General features: G+C 33.0%; 1 protein-coding gene across 1 annotated transcript; it reads right to left on the reverse strand.

The window, feature by feature from the left end:
- Positions 1 to 8,346: 8,346 nt before the first annotated feature.
- Positions 8,347 to 12,237, reverse strand: LOC122296935. Its single transcript, XM_043106729.1, has 4 exons — positions 11,330 to 12,237; positions 10,225 to 11,247; positions 9,726 to 10,164; positions 8,347 to 8,622 (listed from the first exon to the last, which is right to left on the reverse strand). The coding sequence occupies exons 1-4, from the start codon at positions 12,235 to 12,237 to the stop codon at positions 8,347 to 8,349; spliced, it is 2,646 nt and encodes an 881-aa protein (XP_042962663.1).
- Positions 12,238 to 13,193: the final 956 nt, after the last annotated feature.

The raw sequence follows: 13,193 nt of genomic DNA on the forward strand, positions 1-13,193 counted from the left end.
AGGTTTAGAAGAAAATGGTTTGTTCACAATTAGAGTTGCCAAGATATCTCCATTATGATCTCGCACAATCACCCCTATACCCATCTTCTTTGCAATTGTATCCACTGCTGCATCCCAATTCACTTTTACACAGCCCTCATTCGGTTTTCTCCATCGCTGTACTCTAGACATTGCTATTCCTCCTTGAGTAGCCCCTTGCATCCTATCCTGAGCTTCTTTGAATTGGACCAATAACTCTGCCACCTCTTGGCCTATATGTCTGGGATCATCCAGCTTACCTTGATGCAAGTATTTATTTCTTCTCAACCAAATCCTCCACATGGCCACGGCTACCCATTGCAACTCACTTTCTGTCAACTTGTCTGATAAGCTCTTCCATAAAGCCATAAATTCACTTTCATGCATACAACACTTCTGAACTGGGCTTAGATTGTCCATCCAAACATCATTGGCAGCAGGACACCTCCATAGCAAATGAATAACCGTTTCTTCCTCAGCCTTACATATCATGCACATAGGATCCTTTAGAACCTGTTTCGAGTACAGATTCTTCTGAACAGATAAAGCATTTTGGCATGCTTTCCATATAAAAAGTTTCACTGCCTCAGGTATCTCTAGTCTCCATAATCTTTTCCAGCTGTTCTCCAAACCAGTCTTTATAGAAGATTCTCCCTCCTGCATCCTTTGTTGTTGCAGAGCCAAATAATAGCCACTCTTCACTGTATAAGTTCCATCCTTTGTGTAGCCCCAGTAGCATTTATCAGGATGTCCATACTTATTGGTAGGTAATTGGCAAATCTGTTCAGCTTCCTCATTCTCAAAAATTTCTGTGACAAGTTCTTTATTCCATCCCTGACCATCATTGTTGAAAAGCAAATTAACTGCGGCATCCTGATCTAACACCCGTACTTGAGATTGAACACTGAAGGATGTTGGGGATGAAAGCCATTTATGTCCCCAAATCTTTATCATCTGACCATTACCCACCCTTCATCTCAATCCTTCTTTCAATAGACCCATTGCCGAGCATAAACTCCTCCAAATCAAAGATGGGCCTCTGCCTAGTTTGGACTCCAAGATATGCTTCTTTTTATAATACTTATCTTGAAACACTTGAGCAACCAAGGCAGAGGGGTATTGCATCAACCGCCAGCATTGTTTTGCAAGTAAGGCTTCATTGAACCTCTCCAAGTCCCTAAACCCCAAACCTCCTTCATTCTTTGGTTTTCCCATTGTGCTCCATTTTTTCTAATGTATTTTCCTCTCTTTCTCCTTACTTCCCCACCAGAATCTGGAAATTAGGCTTGTGATGTCGTGACAAAGCTTTTTTGGTAATCTAAACACATTCATAGTATAAGCTGGCATTGCTTGTAATACTGATTTAATGAGCACTTCCCTTCCAACTTGAGTTAAAAAAGAGGATTTCCAGCTACTGATTTTCTGCCATACACGTTCCTTAATACCTCTAAAGGATTTAAATTGTGATCTTCCAACCAAAGCTGGCATTCCTAGATAACGTTCATAGCTTCCACACACCCCCCCTCCAGCTATTGTGATAATGTCCTCTTTATCTTTAGTTTTTGTATTTGAACTAAAGAAGAAGGAAGACTTCTGCTTATTAAGTTGCTGACCCGAGGCTGCCTCATATCTTTGAAGAATAGATTGAAGCTTCTCCCACTCCGATAGCTTGGCTCTACAGAAAAGAATATAGTCATCCGCAAACATTAAATGATTGATACTTATCCCACCTCTTCTCACCGAAACACCTCTAATCTCTCCCCTCTTCTCAGCAGCAACTATAAGTAAACTTAGGCCTTCTACACATAGGATGAACAAGTAAGGTGACAAAGGATCACCTTGCCTCAGACCCCTCTTTGGATAGAAAGCAGCACCTGGCTTGCCATTTACCAACACAGAAAAACTGACAGAGCTGATACATTCCATAATGATCTTTATGAATTTGCCACTAAAACCAAGTTTTCCCATAATTGACTCCAAAAAACTCCATTCTACCCTATCGTATGCTTTGGACATGTCAAGCTTCAAAGCTAAATTTCCCACTCTTCCTTTCTTTCGGGTCTTCCTTTCTTTCGGGTCTTCCTTACTTGAATCATCATCCTATGTAGCTTTCATTACTTTCTTGCCCTTGTTTCAATCTTTCTTTAGCAGAGGACAATCTGGCTTGATATGACCAGACTTATTGCATTTATAACAAATTAAAGTGTCATTTTTACCTTAATCTTTCTTGGAAAACTTTTTGAAAGATTTCTTCGAAGGAGTTTTATTTTTTTTTAAGAACCTCTGAATTCTTCTTGTTATCATCGCAAGTTCTTCATCTTTATCGTCATTTTCCTCATCTTCATCACTTTCACTTTCATGAGGAACAATTTTAAGTCCCAAGCTCTTCTTTGACTTTCCTTCTTCTTCTCCTCTTTTCAATGTGTACTCATGGGTGATAAGTGATCCGATGAGTTCATTCATTTTGAGCTTCTTAAGGTCTTTAGTTTCAAGAATCGCTGTAACTTTTGATTCCCAACGTTTTGGTAGAGAGTTGAGAATTTTTCTTACTATCTCCACCTTGGAATAAATTTTGCCAAGAGCTGTCAAGCTGTTTATGATGTTAGTAAAACAAGTGTGCATACTAGAAATAGATTCATCATCATTCATCTTAAACATTTCATATTCATGAATAAGAATATAAATTTTTGATTCTTTGACTTGCGAAGTTCCTTCATAAGTAACTTCCAAGTTGTTCCAAATTTCTTTTGCCGTAGCGCAAGTCATTATTCTATTAAACTTATTTCCATTGAGAGCATTTTATAATAAATTCATAACAGTTAAATTCAAAGTATAAAGTCTATCATCTTCACGATCAAACTCTTCTTTTTCGTTCATGACCTTTATTCCATCAACCACTTTTGTTGGAATATAAGGTCCATTTACAATACATTTCCAGATTTCTCGACCTTGAGCCTGAAAGAATATTCTCATTCTAACTTTTCAGAATGAGTAATTGTCTCCACAAAAGAGTGGAAGCCGACTGCTAGATTGACCTTCATCAAATGAAGCTGCAATATTAGCTATAAGATATTAACTCAAAAGATAGTTAATCTTATAATAGAGCTCTCAGCTTTAATACCACAGAGCTCTCAATTCTGATACCAATTGTTACTGATCATAGGCAGCATCTATGTCACCTAACAATTGTACCTACCAGACTAGCTGGCCACCGTCTCTACCGGTGCACAGTCACCCATGGTCGGAGAGTCTTGCTTGTGACTCTCCGGTGACATAGTCATAAGCGAGAGTTCCCATGAGTGATCTGCTTGTATGAACAGTACATGTCAACTAGCTCTGATACCAATTGTTGCCCAGATGACTAACACAAGAGGGGGGGTGAATTAAGTTGTATTTAAAAAAAATAACAATTACAAATCAAATATAAAATATAAACAAAATACGAAATAACAATAAATATAAAGAGTAAGGGTAAAAGAGAAGCAAACTCAGTATGTTAACGAGGTTCGGCCTCACTGCCTACGTCCTTGCCTCAAGCTACCCCTTGAGGATCCCTAAATTCACTATTCAACCTCCTTTAGGTGGAGATAGAAACCTATTACACTTTTGAATAACACTACTACAAAGGATCCATGTAGAACACCCTCTACACTTGCAATCACCTTATACATGGTGATTCAACTATTTCCTGTGTAGAACACTTTCTACACGCACAAGGGTTATACACACCCTTTTACTGATACAAGAGCTGATAGTGGGTAGGTTATCAGAAAACACTCATCAATGAGTGAAATAAGAACAATACAGCGCAAACTATATCTCTCTCAAAATGAATAAGGATTAAGGCTCAATACTTAGAGAAAAGATAATGAAAGCTTTAAATGAATGTTATATGCTCTTGGTGTTATGAATGTGAAGCTCTCAAATAATCTATTTATTGGCATATGAGACTTCATATTCATATTTAAAAAGATTCATATGCCAAAGACAACATCATCCACTTTTTCAAAAAATTCAAATAAAAGGTTATTCTTTTTCAATTGTCAAAAACAACATCATTCATTTTTCAAAAATTTCAAACCTAATCTTTTACTTTTGGCAAATGACAAAAGGAGCACACTTTACTTTTCAAATATTTCAAACCTAATCTTTTTACTTTTTGCATATGACAAAAGGAGCACACTTTACTTTTCAAAATTTTCAAACAAAATCATCTATCTTTTGCATAAGTCAAAAAAAGTATCAATTACTTTTGAAAATATTCAAATAAAACATGCACATGTGAAAGATGACAATCAATCATCTTTCAAGATTTTTAAATTTAATTTTCAAAATATTCATATACATGTGGAAAATGTATTTTAATGCTTTATGATAAAATATTAATTTTGAGCCTTAATCCTAATTTTGAATTTTTAAGAAATTTACAGCATTACTCTATTACTTTAATGTGAACTTGTTCCCTTCTTGCTCATGCTTGGTTTCTTGATGTGCTTGAATCCATTGTATAGACACCTTGAGCTTGAGACTCATTTATTCTTTGAATTCATTTGCTATCATCAAAATCCATGTGTAGATTTACGAAACTTGAAACCTTGGGTTCAACACTATTAAATATATTAATATATATATATATTAGTAATATGTTAATACTATTAGTCTATTAGTATATAGTAAATTAGTAATAATTATTAACTTATTTACTATAACTAATAATATACTAGTATTAATACTATAACTAATAACTATATATGTAATAATAGTAATACTATATGTAATATACTAGTATTATTATATCTCTTCAAACACCACATTGATTAGTACTATATGTAATACTATATTAAATAATAGTAATACTCTTATTACTAATACTTTATGTAGTTATATTAAGTACTATATTACTAATACTTTATGTAGTTATAGTGATTTAATACTAACATATTACATATTAAGTTAACTATACTAATACATTATAAATTTATAAATTATACATATATGATATATTATAATTTATACCATAACTCTTATAATATGTTAATATATTAATATATACTAGTACTATATATTATAGTTAATAGTTATACATTAAACAGTATAATAATACATTGATAATAAATATATATAGTTATATACTTATAATGATTTAGTTACTATGAATTTACGATTAGTATAACTATATAAATATATATATATATATATATAATAGTATTTGTATTAGATTATTAGTAATTTAGTATATCTATATTATATTAGTAATATTAGTTATGTTAAATCAATCAGTTAGCATAACTATTTTCTACATTATTAGTATTAATAATATTAGTATTAATTATAACCATATAACCTATATTAGACTTAAGAGTCTTAGACTATATAATAGACTAATAGTATTAGTACAACTGTATAAGTATACTGTATAGCTATATATTAATACTAATTATAGAGAAAAGTATAACTATATAATAGTATTAATAGTAGACTAATAGTATATCTATATATTAGTATTAGTTATACTGTTATAGTGATTTAATATATTATAATTTATACTATAATTCTTATAATATGTTAATATATTAATATATAGTAGTATTATATATTATAGTTATACATTAAAGAATATAATAATACATTCATACTAAATATATATAGTTATATTTATAGTGATTTAGCTATAACTATATTAGTATTAGTATTACTTATAGTATTTAATATAACTATATAGTCTATATTAGTATAAGTATAACTATAGTATATTATAATATTAGACTATTAGTATTATTTTTTTTAATACCATATTAGATTATATAATTAATTTATAAAATTATTTATATAAATTATATTTTATTTATTTATTTTTTATTCGGTCCGATTCGGTTCGGGGTGGGAAACCCTCGGACCGAACTCATTCAGTCCTCCCAAATGAGGACTGGACCGGACTTTGGCCGGTCCGAACCTACTGACTCTCACCCCTACTTTTCACCGTGGGTCGTTTCTCGAGGTCAATCAATCAATCATTCAATTATTATTATTATTGATCTATTTAATGGTATAAAAGACATTAATGTAACAATTAAATCTAACCAAAATAAATGTTAAACTAAACTCTTGGTTCATGCGTAGTTTCTTATTTTACACTGTCTTTTTTTTTTTTTTTGTGATGGGTTTAATTTTTACTATTGTTGATACTCTCTACAGGAACGTCTAAGAGACATCACTCTACTTAAATAGAGATTTAACCTCACCCTTCGTAAAAAGAGAAGACTCAACCTTCAATATGAGAGACAAAAATTTTATTTTATTTTAATTAACAATAAAGAAACCAAAAAGAAAAGAAAAATATTGTTTAAAAGCAAATCTAAATTATTGTTTGAAAGCACAATATCATCTTAAGAAATAATTTCACTCCCACTAAGTTGAAGGTACTTCAGCAAAGTTTCATAGACTATTATTGGAAGGGTTTTTTTTTTTTAGCCCAAATCTGAATTTCCTAATTGCAAGCCCAATAAATAATGTAATTTTCTCCCTAATCCCGATCTGGATTGCCATCTACAATCATCTCATCGTGGCTAAAACTTATATTTATACTACTCACCTGATCACTCACTTCATGTTCCAGTTTGCTTAGAGCCATAAGCATCCCTTCCGCATCAATATTCCTCTAAATATTCGTCCACTCGAGATTTGTGACCAGAGATGGATCCACAAACAAATTAAGCACCATTCACATTGACTCTAATCATTATATTAATATATTCAAAATTTGCAATTTCATTTATTTTGACTTGCATTGAAAAAAATGTGGAACGTCGATCTCATCTATCTATGATGCAAATTCAAGTAAAGTTATATATATATATATATATATATATATGTTCGACGCTTTTGAAGATGGCTTCCAATCTCGGTATCTTTTTTAAAGTACAATATGTGGATCACCATCATCTCGGCACCGATCTCTTTAAAGATTGAATACGATCCATGAAATCATCATTCTTGTATATCAGATGGACTCTACCACTTTTGAGGATTGCTTACTCTGAATAACTTTCAATTTTAAACCTTAGATTGTTCCACCAACATTGCACTTGATATCACTTTCTAATTGAAAGTGCATCATACTTTATGTACATATTGACGTGATGCATTTTAAGTAGTTATTCCTTTAATTTAAAACATGTATGATTAGAGAAAAAATGTAAGAGGAAGAACAATATTTCTCTTAAATTTTGGACATGTTTGGATAACGAGATAACATGGGAATTATATCAATAATAATGAAATGGTTCAACTTGTTTACGATAATCATAATTTTTATCACCTTTTTATTTACGATATTTTTAGGAGATCATGATCATATCTACTTCGTTTGGGAGCATATGAGGGAATGGAATAGAAAGGAGTAGGATAATTTTCATACGTTTTGATAATTTTTTAACCAGTATTAAATTTATGAAAGGATGTAAAATCAACAGACGAAACATTTTATGAATGTTTAGACCGAAAAGCATGCTGAAATAAAATGCTCAAAATGAATCAAACTCTGTATGATCAACCCTTTATCGGTTATGGTACACGTTCCTTGAAGGCAATTTGTAGATCTTGGAGTTGAACCTCCCTGATCTGTGATTAGAACAATATCTTTGAGATCATGTTCCTGCACTAGAACATTATGTGCAATATCCATCCGACACTACGTCTCCGATAATAGAATTTCCATGCGAGAAGGTCGTGCCACTTGTCTAGACTAATTAGCTTTCACCATCCTCAAGTGAAAATGGCCAAGACCAAGCTGTGTTTCTGAGCAAATGGTGGTATATATGATGAGCAATATTCCTAAGAAATAAGGAAAAATAAAGAGTGCATGTGTTTTAGTATTTTGTACATAATTAAAATGCATGCCAACACAAAGTAGGATCACATATAGACCTCACACCACCATATTGAGTTGTCAACTTTGGAAAAAAACTAGTTTTGTATATTTTAGTTTTGGGAGCACGATTTGAAAGTTAATCAAGACCAAATCAAGCATTTTGGGTAATGAAGAAAAACTGGTAGATTGATCATTCATATTATGAGTGATTTGATCATTCATGTTGTGTTTTCGATGGTAGTTAGATTCAAGTCGTAATCATGTTCATAGGTAGAGGACATCTGAATGATCTTTTGTGTTCTCTACATGCTTATGTAGCAAATGGACTTTGCAACTTTTAATGTATAATGAGCTTGAATTACAAGAAAACTCAATATTTAGACCTTACCTGTTTAGCTTAAAAGGCTGATCTAGAGCAAAGTACTTCAACTATACATGATCTCTAGATTTTGAAATCCCTATGTCGAGCATTTTCTCGTTGTAATAGTTGTGCACGCCATTAATAGTGATCTCAACACTAGGAAATGAAAGAGATCAAATGCAGAGCTTTCAAAATTTGCTTTAATAACACCACACAGAGCTATTCCTCTGATCTCATCCAAATTTAGATCACTTCCATTGATATCTATTTCACATGATTTAGAATTATTTGAAGCCTTCTTACTGTGGTTGAACCGCTCAAGAATCATATCTCCTAGAAATATAATGCTGCCAAAATAGCCATTTAGATGTCCCTGTCAAACATGTATCACAAAGTCTCAATCATAAAATTATAAATCAAAACACACACAAACATGTAAAAAAGAAAAAAAAAAAAACAGAGACATGTCATGATATTCGAACAATTCAATCTATCTTAGTTCTCGTAAGTTGCTGATTTTGAATTGGAATTTTTTTTTTGGATGGAAGCTCTAGAATTTCTTAAAGTTGCAGTCAATCCGTCAATAGAAGGTGCTTTTATCCAATGAGATGCATCCATTAGCATGCACCTACTCTATATTGGGTGGAAGCTCAGAATTTCTTTAAGATGAAGGCAATCTTTCATCACAAGGTGCTTGAGTCCAAAAACACTTTTGATGCATGTAGGAAGACTAATAACATCACTCCATAGATGTAACCTCTTTTTTATTGTTTTATATCTCTTGGTTTTTAAAGTTGGAATTTGATCAGTATTTTATTTAAAAGCTTTTAAGAAAAATTTATAAATTATATTTGTATAATTTGGCATCATGTAAACATAAAAAAGCGTAACCCCACTTAGCCTTATTAAAAAGCTTTTACGCTTATTTGATAAAATGAAAAGTTCTTTTAAATCGTAGAAAACTTTTTAAAAATTGAATCTTTTTTTATTTTTTTCCTCCCCCTCCCTCCCTCTATTTTGTTTTAATTATTTGAGAAAACTACAAACCAAAAAACTCCCTTTTGTTGGCGTAAAGAACGCGTGACAGGCTGACAGCTGTACAAGAAAACATATGCCTTGGTCAAAGATTAACGCGAACAAACTTTCTTAGTACGCACTGTAGTGGGCCTCTTCTCAAGTCAATCATTCATTATTATTATTATTATTATTATTATTATTATTATTATTATTTATCTATTTAATGGTGTAAAAGATATTTTCAAATTGGAAAATGAATTGGATCCGAATTCTTTTTTTAAAACAAACCTCTGTATCTTATATTCATTCATCTGTAGTCATTACAGTTTTGTCCTTCATTACATAGTATTAAATACCTGCAGGACCTTCTTCTATCCATATTTGCTCCTCATTTATAGTTAAGGAAAATTTAGCAAGAAAATCAGCTACTCTGTTACATTCTCTATATGTATGTATAACCTTCCACATTGGTCTGTTCCTCAGTATATCCTTGACATCTTCAACCAGTTGACCATGCCATTCCCAATTAGTCTCAGGATTATTAACAGCCTTAACTATATTCAATGCATCGCCTTCAAAAACTACCTCTGTCAAATTAAGATCTGCACAAATCTGCAAGGCACACCATAATGCCTGAAGCTCAGCTACCAAAGGACTGCATACATTCTGCTTTTGAGAACACATAGATACCATAAGGTCCCCATTCTCATTCCTTATCACTACACCTACTCCCATTCTCCCTTCTTCTAATTTTAATGATGCATCCCAATTTGCTTTCATCTGACTAGTTGTAGGAGCTTTCCATTTACAAAAGTCTCTTTGCCTTGTTCCAACCATTTGGCACCTTGCATTCTGTTTCTGAGCTTGCTGAAACTCAAATAAACTGTCTGCAGCATGCCTAAATATCACATCGGGCCCTTCAAATTTATTCTAAAAAACAAAGGGATTTCGCCTTAACCATATCCTCCTCAACACTATAGCCATAAGCTCCAGTTCCTCTTTTTGCATCTTTTCACACCAGTCTGCCCATAGATCTTGCATATCTCTTTCAGTAGATGCCCATTTCTGTACTGGACTTGCTTTGTCTGCCCATACATCCATAGCCCCACCACAACTCCAAAGAGCATGTGTAACTGTTTCCATCTGTAGTTTGCATATTGGACAGAAAAAATCCTTAACAGCCTTCCTGCAAGCCAGATTCCACTTTGTAGGTGAGCAATTATTTAGTGCTTTCCATAAAAACATCTTAACTACTCCAGGAATGTTCAGTTTCCACATATTCTTCCAAATATCTATTACACCTTTCGATACCTCCCCCTTTCCTCTATGTTTCCTACTCATCTCTAGGTGGTATGCACTTTTTACATTAAACTGTCCATTTTTTGTAGGGGCCCATATTAACTTATCTGGTTTACCAGAAGGACTAATTGGTAAACTGAAGACCAGTTTTGCCTCTTCTTCATCAAGAATTTCCCTTATCATCTCCTCTTTCCATGTCTTAGTAACCCCATCAATTAAATCTTTAACCTTTGCTTCAACTGGTAAAGAGTTTCTGGGAGTTTGAATTTTGAAAGTAGACAGCTTAGGTATCCGCCTATCACCACATATATTGATGTTTTCCCCATCACCAACTCTCCACACCAATCCTTCATTTAGTAAATCCAAAGAACCCCATAAGCTTCTCCACATAGTTGAAGGCCTGTAACCCAACTTTGCATCTAGAAATTTCCCATGCCTGAAATACTTGTCTCTCCATATCCTTGCAGCCAAAGATTGTGGATTCACTAACACTCTCCAGCATTGCTTGGCCAAAAGAGCCTTATTGAAACTCTCAAACTCTCGGAATCCCAATCCACCACCATGTTTCCAAACCCCCCATCTTGGTCCAGCTTCTCCATTGTATTTTACTATCCTTTTTCTTATAGCCCTACCAAAACTTTTCCATCTGTGCTGCTCTCTACTTACATAACTTCTTTGGAAGCTTGAAAACACTCATATAATAAGTTGGGATGGATTGTATAACTGCCTTTAGCAATACTTCCTTCCCTGAGGGAGACAAGAACTGATTTTTCCAATTTTGAAGCTTCTTCCACACTTTGTCCTTGATGACTCTAAAAGAGTTATACTTTGATCTACCAACTATAATTGGCAAACCCAAGTATTTTTCACAACAACTCTGTTGCCTGGCCCCCATCTCTCTTATGATTCCTTCCTTCACAGAAGCTTTGACTTTTGGACTAAAAAACACTGTGGTTTTATGTTTATTAAGGCTCTGGCCTGATGCCGCTTCATAAGTCCCAAGAATATCCATTATCTTCCTCCATTCCACCCAACTAGCCTTCCCAAAAATGATGCAATCATCTACAAATAACAGATGGGTAACCCTTGAGCCTCCTCTAGCCACTGCCACACCTTTTAGTTCTGAACTACTTTCAGCCTTATTAAGCAAAGCACTTAGTCCTTTAGCACACAAAAGGAACAAGTAAGGAGATAATGGATCTCCTTGTCTTAATCCTCTTGAAGGCACAATAGTCTCCCCTGGCTTGCCATTAACTAAAACAGCATATGTGACAGATGATATGCACTTCATTATCCACCCAATCCACCTTTCACCGAAACCCATCTTCCTCATTATTGCCTCAAGATAGCACCATTCTACCCTATCATAGGCCTTAGAAATATCCAATTTTAAAGCCATGCTCCCACCCTTACTTCTTTGCCTTAAATTCATAGAGTGAAGTACCTCATAGGCTGCAATCACATTATCTGAAATTAACCTCCCTAGTATGAAGGCACTTTGGCTTCTAGAGATAATAACATCCATTACTTTCTTTAATCTGTTGGAAAGTGTTTTGGCTATAAGCTTGTACATCACATTGCACAAGCTTATTGGTCTAAAGTCATGGACAGTTTTTGGATCACTCACTTTGGGAATAAGGGCTATATAGGTATAGTTTAGAGTAGGATCCATCTCTCCTCCATTAAGAAACTGAAGCACAGCACTACACACATCATCACCAACAATATGCTAGAAGGATTGGAAGAAACAAGCTCCAAATCCATCTGGTCCTGGGGATTTTAGAGGTCCCATCATTTTCAAAGCATCTTCCACCTCCTCCCTCCTGAAAACTTTTTCTAGAAATTGGATCCTAATTTGAGATCCAAAAAGTGTCTCTCTCTCTCTCTCTCTCTCTCTCTCTCTCTCTCTCTCTCTCTCTCTCTCTCTCTCTCTCTCTCTCTCTCTATGTTTTTTACTTAGTAATTAAGTAAATTCTTTTTAATAATATTGTAATTTTTTTTATTTTTAAAAAAATATTTTATAAAAAATTAAATAAATAAATAAATAATGACTTCATTCGGTTGGTATTCGGGCTACATCCCTTGGGATGTTGCAATACCCTTTAAAATTAGAAATATTGTTGTTCTTTTTATTTTTAATCTTTTCTAATCATATATGTTTCTAATTAAATGAATATCTTCAATGCATTACATCAAATTGCATTAAATGATAAAATTTAAATCAAAAATAAATTTTTTCTAGATCAAAATTAAATTCATTTGCTGCAAAAAATAAAGAAAAATATAGTTAAGATATAAATCTTAACTTTTAAGTGATTATTAATTTAATTACCAATATATAAGATTAGAGAAGATAAAATAAGAATAAATAATAATATTTCACTTAATTTGATTTATAATATGGTTTACAACATTAAATAGATTTTTTTATTAAAAAAAATATAGAGAAGAATGATTGGCCTCGACCAAGAAGATGCTACAAGTAAGAAATTTCTGACTGCAAAATTCTTCAATTATAATATGATAGATTTTAGGCCTGTTGTTGAACAATTCAGTGAGATTATACATATTTTTTTTTTTTATCAATTCTCTCAACATAACATGAAAATGGATGTCCATATTTGTCTC

Source organism: Carya illinoinensis, chromosome 15 (assembly GCF_018687715.1).
Source record: "Carya illinoinensis cultivar Pawnee chromosome 15, C.illinoinensisPawnee_v1, whole genome shotgun sequence".
NCBI lineage: Eukaryota > Viridiplantae > Streptophyta > Magnoliopsida > Fagales > Juglandaceae > Carya > Carya illinoinensis.